Raw genomic sequence first — 14854 nt, 5'->3', positions numbered from 1 at the left:
ACACGTCCTGAAACTACCTTGGGCATCTTAACTTAAAATTACATGCTTTTCCACAACTAGAAGGACCCACAACTAAAATATACTTGTACTTGGGGGATTTGGGGAGAAAAAAAATTACATGATTTAAAACATTGCACTAGACTAATTCCACCTCCCAAAACACAACACAAATTCAATTCTTACATTCCCCAATGGAGGACAGACTTACCAACAATGTGGTGAGAGAATAGCCTGTTCTTCGGCTTGAGATTGAGGTTTGGGGTCATGAAACTATACAGTGGATAAAATGCCTAGAGGTGAATATAGACCCAATTTTGCAAGTACAGGATGTGTTATAGAAAAAACACATATGAATATATTTAAAGATGGCTCCTACGTATGCACAAGCAGAAAATAATAGCAGCAGTAGCATGGAGAAAATGCGACATTGCCAGAGGAAGGTATCTTCTTTGTAGAAATGTATCCGTTAGAATGCTTTGAGCTGCAAGTAAACGAAAAACCAAGTCAACGTGACTTAAACAATTCATTTATTATGTCTTATAGCCAGAAAAAGGGAGGCAAGGTGTTCAGTGACTGGTAATGGCAGGAGACTCAGGCACTGTCTGTCCTTCTGCTCAGCCAAGACGACAGGCCTCTGTCCTCAGGCCCGATGCTTGTCCTTGGCTGCATCTGTAAATTTCACAAACTAACCCATCAGCACCTGAAGAAGCATTTCTTCTTTCTGTATCTCTTTATCACAAAACTCCTGCCAATCCTCCTCCTCACCCCCCAAAAGCAGATTTTTTCCTTCCTTTCAGGAGCCAAAGTTGTGCGGCATGTCCATGCTAAGGCAATCGCTGGTAGCAGAGATGGATTGTGAGGACTGGCTGTGACTAACCAATATTCACCTCCTAAGGAGACCAGTTTGACAGCATATGACAGGGTGAACATCACCAGGAAATTGGAGGCTGGGGGCTTGGAAGAAAGGGGTGGAAGGCTGGTTTTGGTTAGACAACCAACAACGTCTGCCACAAGAAAGTAGTACTGCTAAAAACAGCCTTGGCTTTGCAAGTAACAACCTTAGCCACACACCCAAGTGCCACTTTTACAAGAATTCTGTGTGGAGAGGACGTTTTCTTCTGTCTACAAACAGATTTCTCAACAACAAATAAAAATGTGAACAGTATCATCTTTGAGTATTCAAGAATACTGTTTGATTACTCTTCAAAATGGCATTTCCAGCATATATATTAAATCAAGTATGACAAACTGTATTATTGAAGTGTTAATGTTTAATATAGTGAATGTTCAAATCATTCTTTTATATAAAAAAATGACTCCCGATACCAAATTGGAAGCCAATAGAAACACTGAGAGAAGCAATATAAACTTTTTTTTCTTGCCAGGAGAAAGGTTTGGAAAGAAAAGTTTAAAATCAAATCTTATTTTCTTTAATGTAAGCCTTCAGGTGTCTGATTTGTATATTGTGTGGAAAGGTTTATAATGGAAACATTCAAGAGTCAATGCATTTAACTTCATTTCCTTATCATCTTAATTCCCATCTTCCCAATTTAAATTCTCTTTGAAAATGTTTCAAGTAATGGTATTACTTTTAACAGTTTTTTATTTGATACTCAGTATAATTTTAAGTACCACATTAAAACTGGAGTATAGAAACATTTTCTTCATCTGCTGTGACAAATGATGGTCCTTTTATCACAAACTTTGGGGTATTCCATTAATTTCCAGGAAGATAAGCCAGTTTTCTGAACTCTGTAAGAGTTAATAACTACTTGAAAAGCACAAATGTGTAAGTCTTTTTGCGCTTAAACTGCTATGAAATTTAAAATTACACCTTCTATGAAAGTCACATGTGCACCAAATCCTTTGACTTTCTATGCCCTTCATATAGGTGATGCTTCCGTTGTCTTCGGTGTGAGAGGAAGCAAGGTCTCATGTTCACCAGAGGCTTTGAGGTTTGATAAAGTGTAGCTGGGCGGTGGAAAGAGACAGGTAGCAGGTTGGGACGATTTGGGAGTTACTATCAGAATGTTTATTTGATCATATGCTATATACTCTAGCATTTAAAAATAGAGAAAATGGAAATCGTGCCTCACTACAGAAAGGAAGCGAAGATAAACGCTTCTCAATAAAAAACCTACCCATAGAAGCAGTATCCTGGGTGAGCCTCTGTGAATTTAAAATCAGAAATTTTCCTACTCCAGGTTATCACTTGGACAACCGAGAAACTGGCTCTCATTTCACTATCAACTCTAGAACTGGGTTTTGAGTTCCTGTCAACATAATTGAAATTAATTGAGGGTGCCCTGTACATCAACTCCAAAGATGTCTACATCATTAGGAAAAAAAGGGCTGTGGCCACCATTGGAAGAGAATACCACGTATTTTATGGATCAAGTGGAACTCTCAACTGTCAAGCAATCCCGAGTCACAGATCACCCATCATTTAATAAAACCCCTTCCCCATCTGGTCATCAACAAGGTTTAACGGAGCCCAAAAGAACAACAACTCAATTCTAGACACGGGGCCCCGGAAACAGAAGCATCCCCTGGAGAAAATAAAAGGAAAAGCTTTTCTCTCTCTCTCCGTCCAACCCCCCACCCCAGTTCTCCAAGATCAAAGGTGTTAACCCCACCCCCTCCGCCCCATGCTCTCTGGGGCAGCTCCTTTTCTGTAAGGGTTGTTCACCTCCTTTCAGCATCTCGTGAGGAAGAAATTAGGAGGAGGATTTCTGAAAGCTGGGGAACTGTGGTGGGCGGGAGCAGATGGGGCCCTCCTTGCATTCACCTCCTCCAGGGTCCAGACCTTCCACTCCCGGGTCTCTGAAGCCCAAAACACGCCCACAAACGCCAAGCGTCCTGGCTTTGCTGGGCAGGGGGAGAAGCAGGGCGGTCCTCCGCGCTTCGGCGCCGGGCGGCAGGCCCGGGCTGGGTAGAGGTGGGGGTGGGCGAGGAGGGGCGCTCACGTCACGTGCGCGCGCGGGGACCGCAATAAATGCCCCGGAGCTCGCGGGAGCGGCGGAAACGCTCGGCGCCCGGCTCTGCGCATCGTGGCTGCACCAGCAGGAGCGCGAGGTCGCCCCAGCCCTTGCAGCCGAGCTCCGCTTCGTGTCCCCGCCCCTTGCTCCTGCAGAGGACGCTCGGAGCCTCCGGGCGCCCACCCTGGCAAGCTAACTGGGGATCTCCCTTTCGGCCCCAACTTCAGGCTTTAAGTTTGGAGCGCTCTGCCCGCTACTTCTTCCAGGTCCAAAAGGAGCCGCGGAGGCCGAGTCAGCACCCTCGTGGCCCAAGGACGCGCCTTGCCCTGGTCCTTGCCGAGCGGGGCTCTCTGTGCGCAGTCGTGTGTGGAGGCGGCGGGCGGCTGCGGGAGGCTGGCCGTCTTGTTTGGCCCGGCTCTCTTAGGGAACTTCACACTGGAGAGGTAAGAGCATTTCCCAGACGCAGCGCTGGGTCCTCGAGCTCCCACCTTTTCTTGTCTACCTTTTTCTTCTTAAACCTTGCTTTTAAAAAAAGCCAGCTTGTAAAGACCGGTCAGACAAGGAGGGTGGGCGGACTGCTCGGCCAGCAGCAGCGATGGAGATTAGCGGGAGCCTGCTCTTGTAAGTGACTTGTGGGTTTCACCTCCTTCTGTCGCCTGCTTTACGTTTGCATCCAGGGAACAGTGTGCGCCTGCGGCGTGTGGGAGGAAAAGCTCCAAAGTTGCTGGTGGACCGTTGGCTTTATCGAGTGCGGGCCACAGCTTAGGCACATACTTTCCAGGAAATAATGATTGAGTTCTTGACCTGCGCCTGCGTAAGAAGAGGCTTCCCCCAGTGCCTGGAACCACTCACTCGCACTGGTTCACTGGGCCCTCCAGATGTACCCCTGGCTAAATGTATAAATAACATTTTGTACTTCTTTAAAACATTCACCTGAATTGCAGAATGTTGTGGACATTCTGAATGCCTGTGAACTGGATATGGGACACCGGGATAAAATAATAATTTAAAACGTCGAAACGTGGACCTCTAGATTGATATACAATATTCTAGGTAGATAATACCATTTGCAAGCTGTATGTATTATGCGGGCACTTAAGGCCTCGTAATTCAGAAATTATTTTTTAACTCTGACTCTTCTGGGCTACTTTTGTTATTTATGTTTGGCCTCATGCATATTATCTTGGAAAATATGGTTGTCTGTTTTGTGGAAACAACGCATTGTGAAAAGTCGTCTGGAGGAAAAATTGGTTGTAGATAAGTTATTTCAAAAAGCGCATGTTCAAAACGTGAGAGTGCTATAATGTATAGACAGATCAAACTGGGACGCTCCCTTTGTAACTGTTGTTTTACTTTTGTTATTAGACAATTAATATCTGCCTAGATTTTCACCTTAATCACACTGCATGTCGTTATAGCCAAAAGGAGTGGAAGAGCCTGTCTTGGAGATTTTCCCGGGGAAATCCTGAGATCATTCATTATGAAGTGTACCGCGCGGGAGTGGCTCAGAGTAACCACAGTGCTATTCATGGCTAGAGCAATTCCAGCCATGGTGGTTCCCAATGCCACTTTATTGGAGAAACTTTTGGAAAAGTACATGGATGAGGATGGTGAGTGGTGGACGGCCAAGCAAAGAGGGAAAAGGGCCATCACAAACGATGACATGCAGAGTATCCTGGACCTTCATAATAAGTTGCGAAGTCAGGTGTATCCAACAGCGTCTAATATGGAGTATATGGTAAGGAAATTTTTCAGATGGTATGTACAAAGAAACGTTTGTTGATGCTTTTAGCCTCTGTGGTTAAATTCTCTCGTGCTATTATTTAATCTTTACTATTTGTCCTGTGTAAAATAAAAAAAAAAAGATTTTCTTCGAGAGTATCTTCCTCTGCATATTCTTTTGTTAGTGTTCTTTTCATTTTAAGAGCTCTTCAAATTTCAGGGTAGAATTAAACGCCTTTGATGCAATATTCCTACTAAGTGCTGTAAATTCTACTCTTACCAGGAAGATTCCTATCCTGAGAATGCTGAACAGCTGGTGTGTTTACTTTTAAATGATTTAGTAGAACACTTGCTTCCTACTTCCTAACTGATGGAACCTTCTTATGACCGGTGGATCTGAAAAATGAGGGACCAATAATTTGAAGAAGCTTTCTGGATTGCTGACTTTACATACACACACGCACACACGCACACACACACGCCGGTATACATATAGATATATAGTTTCTAATGGGCCCTTCTTTCTTACAAATATGTAAATAACATACTGTAAAGGGTACATTTCTCTGGTTGCTTTATGTTAAGGAATGCATTGGCAATGGTTTTTTTTTCTCTTCTGGATTTATTTGTGAACCTTTAAGTATGAAAATAAGCCTGGGCAAAGGATTAAATGAAAATATGTGACTTATCCTTAATAACCTTATACTTACTCTTAGAGCAAATTACCAAGTTGGGGCAACCATATTACTTTTTTAAGACTATTAGCGTCCAACTCATTAATATACTACTTCATACCCTAAGTTACGTAGAAAATTTTTCAAAAATCTATTTTACTACTTGCATGAATTAGGAATGCACTAGCAAAGACTGATAATAAATAGTCATTGGTGATAGCAGACTTATTTAATGAACATTGGGAATAACGTTTCTCCTTTGGATACATTGCAGGGTGCAGTTAATGCGTGCTAGTTTTTCTTTTTTTCTGCCTTCACATTAGTTTTGATGGATATTGTCTATTTAAATCCTTTCATGAAACGTGGAAGTTCTATGTTCACATTACCCTTGACAAAATATGGCATTATATTATTTTAACTTTTACTGGAAAAATGTTTTACCCTAAAGAAAGTAGGTGGTACTCAGGAGAACTCATCAGAGGTTAAGATTTGAGGCCTGGTGGTCAGGCTGTCTGAGTTTAAATTCTGGTGTTGATACCCACTAGCTATGGGGCTTGGGGCAACTTATTAATTTCTCTCTGCTTCGGTCTCCTCCTGTCTAGCGTATGTACTCACCTGACAGGTTGCTCTGAGGGTTGAATGAGATAACCTATGTAAAGTTTAGCTCATTATCAGGCATATTGCAAAGTCCTAGTAAATGTCACTAAGACATACAACTAATTTTATGTCTCCTCCTACTGTTTAAATAGATCATTTGAGGAAATTTAGCTCTTTTCAAAACTGTGTGCAGGATATGACATCTGTAATGTCTCATATTTCTGCTTTTTGTGTATTTTAAAGTGTTTGTCCAAAGGAAAAAATTCTATGACTTCTTCATCTGTGAGCTTTCAAACAGAGCCAATTCTGGAGACTTTCCAACTAGGCCACTCTGTGCTTATTCCATGTGGATAGGTATTCAATTGCTTTTTATTTAAAATAAGGAAGAACGTAGGAGTTCAAACCCACAAAAAGAAATCTTAGAATATTTGTGTGTGTTTTAAGTAATATGGAAATAATGAAAGCACAGTTCTGTGATTCGTTTTCGTGTTTGGCTTCCAAAGAAAATAACTGCCTATTGTATGATGTCTGGTCTGGGGTGTGTTTATATGAGTTTCTTTTTAGTTTCACTGGTTTTATTTTATCCTTGAAAAGTAGATTCAGAAACCAGTCAGGGTTTACGTTGTGTTGCCCTTAGATACTATTAACACTGGAACCGCATCTTGGCCATTACCTGGGCTGCAGAGGAGTTCATTGCCCAACTGTAATACTGGAGCACGTTTTCTAGAATACACATTTAAGGGGAAGTCTGAAAGAACAATACTATTTTATTTGAAATCCTGTTGATTTATGCATTGCCTAATAATATAAGTACAGATGTTGATCAACCTTGTGAAAACATTTATTCAAATAGTTATTTAAGATGTGTTTATTCTGAGAAAACAAAATTAAAAACTGGTGAAGAACTGTTGACTATAAAATCTGCAAAGCCGTATGATAAGTGCCACCACTTTGGGCCAGTTGTATACTGTATGTCACATTACACTACATCTGGTGCTTATTTTAGTCTATTCCTTGCCCTGAGCCTGGGGCAGCCAAGCCACATCCACATTTATTAACATCACATCCCTACACCGACCCATGTATGCATTTGATTAAGAGGGTTGAAAATTGATTCTGGAAAGCCACATCTTTCCTTGAAGAGCTTATGGTCTGATTGAGAAGGAAGAAGAGACATATTTGAAAATGTTCAAGTAAGCAAGGACACAAAATTCTTTGTTTATGTGTACGAATAATGCCAAGGGAGCTCAGGATAATGGAATATTCCCAAAGGGGAGAGTTAATCCATCGGTAAGATGAGGTCTGTGTTGTTCCTGGAAGGTCAGGACCGTGAATGGTGGCGAAGAGTGGAGGGCATATGTCATTTAGAGGAAGAGAAATGGACAAATCTGGGGTGGCTGGCTGGTTGTAGGAACTAGAAGGAGATTAGGTTGATGAAAGCACAGACCTGTGGCAGAGTCAGGAAGGAGAGAAATGAGCTATTTATTATAGAAAATCAGTGATCCAAAGGAAAGAGAGTACCCGCATTTAATTTAGGGTAAATTGAGAAACTGGAACTTGTAGGTCATTGGATGCAGCAGCTGTTGCTGAAGAGGCACTGGATTTTAGAGGAAAAAATACTAGCTTTGCGCCTAGATAGCTGCAGGTTCACATTTTATCTCTGCTGTTTACCGGTACAAACTGACAGTTGGCAACCTTTTTGGGCATTGTTTTTCTTATTGGTGAAATCGGAGTAAACATATAAACCTCACAGGCTGTAATGAGATGAGAGATTTGAGACTGTTGAGCATATTCTTTTTCTTCAAGCCTTTCTTTTCCATGGCTTTTAATCCCATTGCTTGGTTCTTTCCTTATTCTGCATATTTTGTCAACACGTTCTTGTTTCCTGCTCATCTCTTAAAAGTTGGTTCCTCACGTTTTTACTTTGGGCCTTCTTCCTTCCCACAGGACCTTCTCTACGCCTTTGGCTTTAAATACCCTCCGTATATTGATGGCTCCATAGTCGACGTCTCCATCCAACAGTCCTCTTTGAGCTTCATTTTCGTATTTCCTACTGGGTCTTCTCTGTAACGTTATGCCACAGTTACTTCAAGCTTAAGATGTCTGAAAAGAAAATGAACTGCTTTACCTTTTCCCTCCACCTTTTCCTTGATCCTGCTTCCCTTCCTGGATTCTTTCTCAGTGAATGTCATCAACATCTGCTCAGTCCTCTCTAAGCAAAAACACCCCAGAAAATTGGGCATGTTCCCAATTCCCGCCTTGCTTTCATTCCCTCTGCCCACTTCCCCATAACGTACACACGCAAACATACATATACAGTTCCTTGCAAAATTCTGTAGACTCTGTCCCAGAAATATCTTTTGAATCCTCTCTTTTGTTTCATCCTCACCTTTGCCCATTATCTCACACCTAGATTGGTACCAGAGCTTCCCACCCAGCACACTATACCCGTCTAGTCCTACTTTATTTCTACTTTAGTCTGCCTTCCTCACTGTAATGAAATCTGTCTTTTCCCTCAAACAGATATGTGGTGGGTACTCAACTGCACGAAACTTCTGTTAACTCCTGGCTGCTCAACCTTGATTAACTTATAAAGCCCACCTTGATTAACTTGAGGCATGTCCGGTCCAATACACCCCATAGCTCTCAACTCCATGCATATATTTGAATCTGTGTTCACATTGAACTAACTACTCACTCTTCTTAGAGATGGCCGTGCTTCCTCATGCTTCTGTGCTTGTCTGCGCATTCAGTTTTCTCTGTGCCCAGAATGCTCATGCTTCCTGTCTCCTCCTGACAAACTCTTACTCAAGAGTCAGCTCGAATGTTCTCTTTCTGTAAAGCTTTCTCTGGTGCACCCATTCCCCTGCCCCACTCCTTCTGTGCTCCTAAAATATTTTATTCAAGCCTATTTATAGTATTAAAATTTTATTGCAGTTAAATATTTATATGTCTCTTTTTTCCCCCAAGACTTTGGATTCCTGGAAGGGTAAGGGTTGTACTTTATTTATCTTCATAACCCCGCGCCTGATGCATAGCAGTATTACTAAGTAAATATTTATTGATTGAGTATTAGTGAATGCTCAATAAATATGTGTTGAATTAAGGGATGGATGGAAGAATAGGTAAGATTATATATGAGATAAGTATGAAGGACAGGTAAGAAAAGGAATTAAAATAATAAAAGTTCTGGAAGGTAGGCTCTCACCAACAGCAAAGATACTAACATAGAAATTGGAAATACTAGAGATGAAGGAATAAATGCTTGAAAAATTCAGGATTTTTTTTCTGTTTTTTAAAATATTCATTGTATACTAAAAATTTTCCTGTAATGTAGAGCTACTGAGATAATAATCAAGATATTCAAATATCCTGGAATTTAAATAATAAAATGAATTAGTGGGTATTTACCTCTTTTTATAAATTTTTAACATAGAGCCTCTAAAACATTATAGATTGACTAAAATACAAAATAGTTCACTGTGATACAAAGTGTACCTAAGTCTAGAATGTGCTTTAGCAACCAGGACACTTTACCCAAAAGAACACATGGGCCAACTGTATAAGCCATTTTCCACTATTGTGACTATTTCCATGTCTTTTAGAGAACTGTTGACAGACACTTTCTGGGAGGGTTGATGGCTGTGCCTGCTTGCTCTCACCTGACATATGGGTGAGACTGTGGGCAGAACCTTGGCACAGCACTTTTCCAAATGTAGAACAAAACACATCTGGATGCCTCTCCTTTTGCTACGCGACCACAGGCTCTGAGCCAAACAACCGGTGGTACCCTCCGTCCGTGGTGCATGTTGATGCAAACGATGGCTTGGTTCCAGTTTGTTACTTACCTTCTTTCTCACGCTTAACATTGGAAATCAAGTATTTTTTTCTTTTGTGCTTTAGTAACAGCAGATAATTTCAGAAACTGGACCTGGGACAACCTAGTTTGCTCAACAGGGTGCTGCTAGTCTGGATTCTGCCCTGTTTCCGACTGTCTGTAGTCTGAATCCAAACCTGAAAAAGTCATCTTTAGCTTCCACGTTGCTCTGGTTTACTCTCATAAATCCATGTTTTCTGATGTTATTTGCCACCAGTGACATATCCAGAGTAAACGCAGGTAATGAAATGATGATCTTATAACTCGTTTACCCCAAACTCAGTGTTTACACATTTCTTATCTTGCTAAAAATGTCAGGAATTCACCGCAATTAAGTTTTATTGCAACTCTTGATTCCTAAAACGATGGTTTTCTCTCTGCATACTGGCGCTTGCCTGGTAATTTTAAAAAATTAATTATTTACATTTTTTATTGGTATGCAGTATAATCCACATGCACTTAAGGGTACATAAGATATCTTTCTTGGTTCAAAGAATATTACCACTGTTTAAAGTTATTAAGCTTTCTTTATTCTGTATTTAAAATAGCTTATTTAATTTTCCTGGAGTGTTTTTATTTTACTTTAATAATATTGTTTAGATCCAATAAAGTTATGTTTTGTTTTAAGTATCTTGGTCTACAGAGTTTAAAAGTTTGCAAAACTTTAATTTGAATAGATAGTTGGTTTTTTAAAAAAGACGTTGACACTTCAAATTAATATATTTTTCTTTTTGGCAGTTGCACTGTAGATGGCAATACCCATAGGGGGAAAGTGACATTGCAGCCCAATTCGATTGAATTTAGTAATTACCCTGGAGTTCTGGGAGATTAAAGATTCCTCCTTAAATGTAAGCAGCAAATCTAGGATCTTAGAAAGGCAAGAGAAGAGAAGTAGTTTCCATAGGAGAAATGAAGTACCCAAAGCCTGAAAAATGCTGCAAAATTTTGAAATTGCTATTGTTCTTTCTTCCTTCATTAAACAGGTATTAGGAGTTTACCATATGCCAGGCACAGCGTAAGGCCCAGCAGTAAACACAACAAGCATTCTTTCTTGCCTGGAATAGGTTTGAAGACCCTCAGTCTCCAAACACAGCAAGGGGACCCATGTGGCCAATACAGAGTGTTCATGGGAAGTAATATAGGAAATGAGGTCCAGGTCTGAGATTTAATTGAGGAGGACAGTTACAGGTTATTGTAAAGACTCATTTTCAGTCTAAGTGATAAGAGGCCATTTGAGCTGTTTGAATAGAAGAATAGCATGATTTTACTTATACTTATTCAGAGTCATTCTAGCTTTCTGAGAACAGACTTTAGGTGGTGGGAAGGGGGGCAAAGGTGTGAGCAGGGAGACGAGGCTATTACAATAATCCTTCCAACAGTTGTTGGTGGCTAGGAGTGGGGTGGTAGCCGTGAAAATGGTGAGAAGTGGCAAGAGGGTGAATATACTCTCAAATCCCTTTTTAATCAGCACATCTATCTTGAAAAATTCAAGGGAGCCTTTTGGCAAGATGAGTTGACTTGGCCAGCCCGGCAGCCAGTAGGCTGGGCGTTCCTTCATCTGGTGCAAGATCTAAATCCACTCAAGCCCTGGCTGCTGGTTTTTGAAAACTGGAGGGAGTTTCTATTCTGGTTTAAATATCAATGAGGAACTCTCAACTTGTAGTGACTTCCAGAATGGTTACAGAGATTCCAAAAGTCACCTCTTACTTCATGCTCATTTTGCCAACCCAACTCCAAGAGATTAGAGGAGGTGGAACCCACCTCTGCCTCCTCACTTCCCAGGATAAGAACGTCTGCTGTTTTCCCACGTGGTCTGCCTTCCCCTCCCCAAAGCCAGTCTACTCTCTCACTCTCTGCATAAACAACAGAAGATGAGAACTTTAGCATGAGAAGCAGAACAGGACAGTGGCCCAGTTCCTGCCCAGTAATCACCAGTTGCACTATCATGGGGTATTTCATTGAGATTTTATTTCATTTTGGAGGTAATGCAGACATTTTGGATGTGGGATGTGGCTGTACAGGTTTTGCCTGAGGAACTGGAAATATTGGAGCTACCATTTTTTAAGATAGGAAAGAATGTGGCTAGACCAGCATTTGGTAGAGGAAGCTGGAGCTCAATTTTGGACATATTAAAGCTTAAGATTTAGCTTAAATATCCAAGTGAATTTGTCAAGTATGCAATTAGACATACGTGGTCTAATCTAGAACATAAAGTTAGGATTCATCAGCATTTGGATGGTATTGAAAGCCTTGAGGAGAAATGAGATCATCAAGAGAATGAGAATAGATAGAGAAGAGACATTTAGGAAGTGAGCTCTTGACACACTTTACAGTGGGAAGATGAGGAGGAAGAGCAAAGGGAATTGAGAATTAAAAAGAAAACCAGGGGAGCATGATGTCTTGGAAGCCAAATGAAGGAAGGCAGAAAGGATGATCAACTCTTATATACTTATAAAGCTTATCTAATCTTATAAAGCTCTTAATGCTGCTTCAAGATCAAGTAAAATGAGGGCCCTTGAATTTCACAATATGGAGGCCACGTTGGAGGTCTCATAAAACAGTTTGGGTGGAATCGTAGTGATCCAAGAGTGGTTCAGGAAGAATGGGATGGGAGAAATGAGCGTGCTTGTTCATCCACTTATTCATCAAACATGTACCATCCCCTGTGGGCCAGCTGGTATCTGTAATCTTAACCCTTCTCCAATTAAAAGTTTTTAATTTAGTTTTAGAAGAGGTAATTCAATTAGGGAACATACCCCAAATTTATAATGATAGGCAATAGGAAAATGCTATTTTTTTGCATGATTTTTGTAGTTACTTTTACTGAATGCCTTCATTCATTAAAAACAGAATATTCATTTATAGTTGTAGTTAACAATGCCATTTAGCTCAGGAACATTCTTGGCTATTATTCAGTTTATTCTTTCACATATTCCTTTCAGGAATTTATACAACCGAATAATTGTACATGATTTAAAATTTAAATTCTTTAAATCCATTAAATTTTTAATGATTTTTACTAATTCAGTTAAAGCCAGATGTTTACCAAACTAAGATATATATGTTTTATATACTCTTATGTATAATTTATACATGTATTATGTGTGACATATATATAATATTTAGTTTATTGGAAGAAAATATGAAAATTCAAGCGGTAGTAAATTGTCTGATGAAGGTATTATAGTAAGTATGTCTAAATAACTCCTTATTTTCCTGAATATTTGTTGCCTTCATAATTTTAAGGAGTTACAGAAAGGCTTTTATAATTGATTAAAACAATTTGTTAGTCTCATTAATAAATTTGTGTTTAAGAGAGCATTTAATTCAACGCTGATTGAGCGTTTTTTGTGCCAGGCACTGTTCTTGATGCTGGAGAATACATTTGTGTGTAAAAAGTTCAACAAGTTAATGAAAATAAGCAGAGAGATGATAGAGAATGATAGAGGTGGAGCTAATCATATTGGGTAGTTGGGTAAGACTTCTCTGAGTGGGTTGCTTTTGACCGAGAACTGAATTGCAAGACAGACTCAGCTAAACAAAGATACATAGATGTAGGCAGAAGGAATACTAGGCACAAAGTCTTTAAATCAGGAATGAGGGTGGGAGTTTTCATGGATTATAAAGAAGGCTAGTGTGGCTGAGTTTTATTCAGTAATGAGGAAAGTGTTAGAAAATGAAGTAGACATATAAGCGTGAGCCAGAATTCCTTTTGGGCCTTATGGGTGAGGAAAAGTTTGTATTTTATTTTGAGTGAAATAGAAAGCCACTGGAAAATTTCTTGCAGAGGATTGACCTGGTCTTATTTCCAGTTTCCTTTAATTACTCCATGTTATGGAGAGTGGTCTGAAAGAGGACTAAGGCTGAAAGCAGAGAAACAGTTAGGAAGCCATTGCTATGTTCTCAAGGAGAGATGGTGGTGGCCGGGACCGGGGTGACAGTGGTAAAGATGGAGACACATGCGTGGTTTCAGGGTATGTTTTCATGGCATTGCTGATGGTTTTGTTGATTGCTTTAAAGTGCAGGGTGAAGGATAAGGAAGAATCTGGGTTGCTCTTAGGTTTTTACTTAAGCACGTTAGTGAATAGTTGAACGTTTGTTGAAACAGGAGGAGAAACACAAGGGGAGGTAAGGATAAACTCAGGGGTTTCTTTTTGACCAAGCTTAGTCTGTGCTGTCATATCATCCTCAATTGAGTTTAATGGTCAGTAGGGAGGTAGCATTTGAGATAAAAATTTGGAAATCGTGTAGGTGTTATTAGGAACTGTCTTACTGACTGAACAAAGTCACCCAAGGAGATTTTCATGGACGAGGGTTGAATGCTTTGGTGTGAGCCCTGGGCTCCAGCAGTATGTGGAAGTTAAGCAGGAAGGAGAAGCTAGCAAAGGAAGTGGAGAACAAGTGCTCACCAAGGTTGGAGGAAAAGACAGGATAGACTAGTGTCTCAGAAGCTGGGAGAAAAAGAGTTCAACAGGGGAGAAGTCAATGCTTCAGTATTGCTGAGAAGATGAATAAGATGAAGAAGAAAAGTCAACAATGGTTTTGTCAACATGGAGTTTGTTGGTGACTTTGCTAAAAGTGATTTCAGTTGTAGTGTATGACTGAAAGTCTTACTGAAGTGGGAGGAAAAGAACGGTAGGTGAGGAAGTAGAGAAGTAACTAGGTAACTCCTCAAGATGATGTTGCCGTGAAGGAGATCAGAGAAATGGAGCTAGCTATTGCTAAAGGAGAATATGAGAATGCTTTTGGTTTGGTTTTGTAAAGAGCATATTTGTAGGTTGACGGGAATGAATGAGTTGAGAAAGCACTCAGAAGAAGAGGAGAAAATATCCCTGCAAAGTCGGTTTATTTATTCTAACAAGAAAGACTGAGGCTGTAGGTGCAGAAGCAGGTAGTTTGGTGTATTTGATGAGGTAAAGAGAAGAGAATTTTCATGTGGATGCTTCTGTGTTACCCAGTGAAGTACAAAGCAGCTGAGATGAGGGGACAGGGAAAAAGGGATGTGA

General features: G+C 40.3%; 1 protein-coding gene across 1 annotated transcript in view; it reads left to right on the top strand.

Moving 5' to 3' along the window:
• Positions 1-2847: 2847 nt before the first annotated feature.
• CRISPLD1 (cysteine rich secretory protein LCCL domain containing 1) overlaps positions 2848-14854 on the top strand; it is a 46867-nt gene continuing 34860 nt past the window's right edge. The window contains exons 1-2 of the mRNA XM_008514164.2: positions 2848-3421; positions 4397-4716. Of these exons, the coding sequence (XP_008512386.1) occupies positions 4459-4716 (258 nt within the window). The 5' untranslated portion in view covers positions 2848-3421; positions 4397-4458. The remainder of the gene's footprint in view (positions 3422-4396; positions 4717-14854) is intronic.

This window comes from Equus przewalskii, chromosome 8 (assembly GCF_037783145.1).
Source record: "Equus przewalskii isolate Varuska chromosome 8, EquPr2, whole genome shotgun sequence".
Classification (NCBI taxonomy): domain Eukaryota; kingdom Metazoa; phylum Chordata; class Mammalia; order Perissodactyla; family Equidae; genus Equus; species Equus przewalskii.
This window is presented reverse-complemented; position numbering and strand designations above follow the sequence as displayed.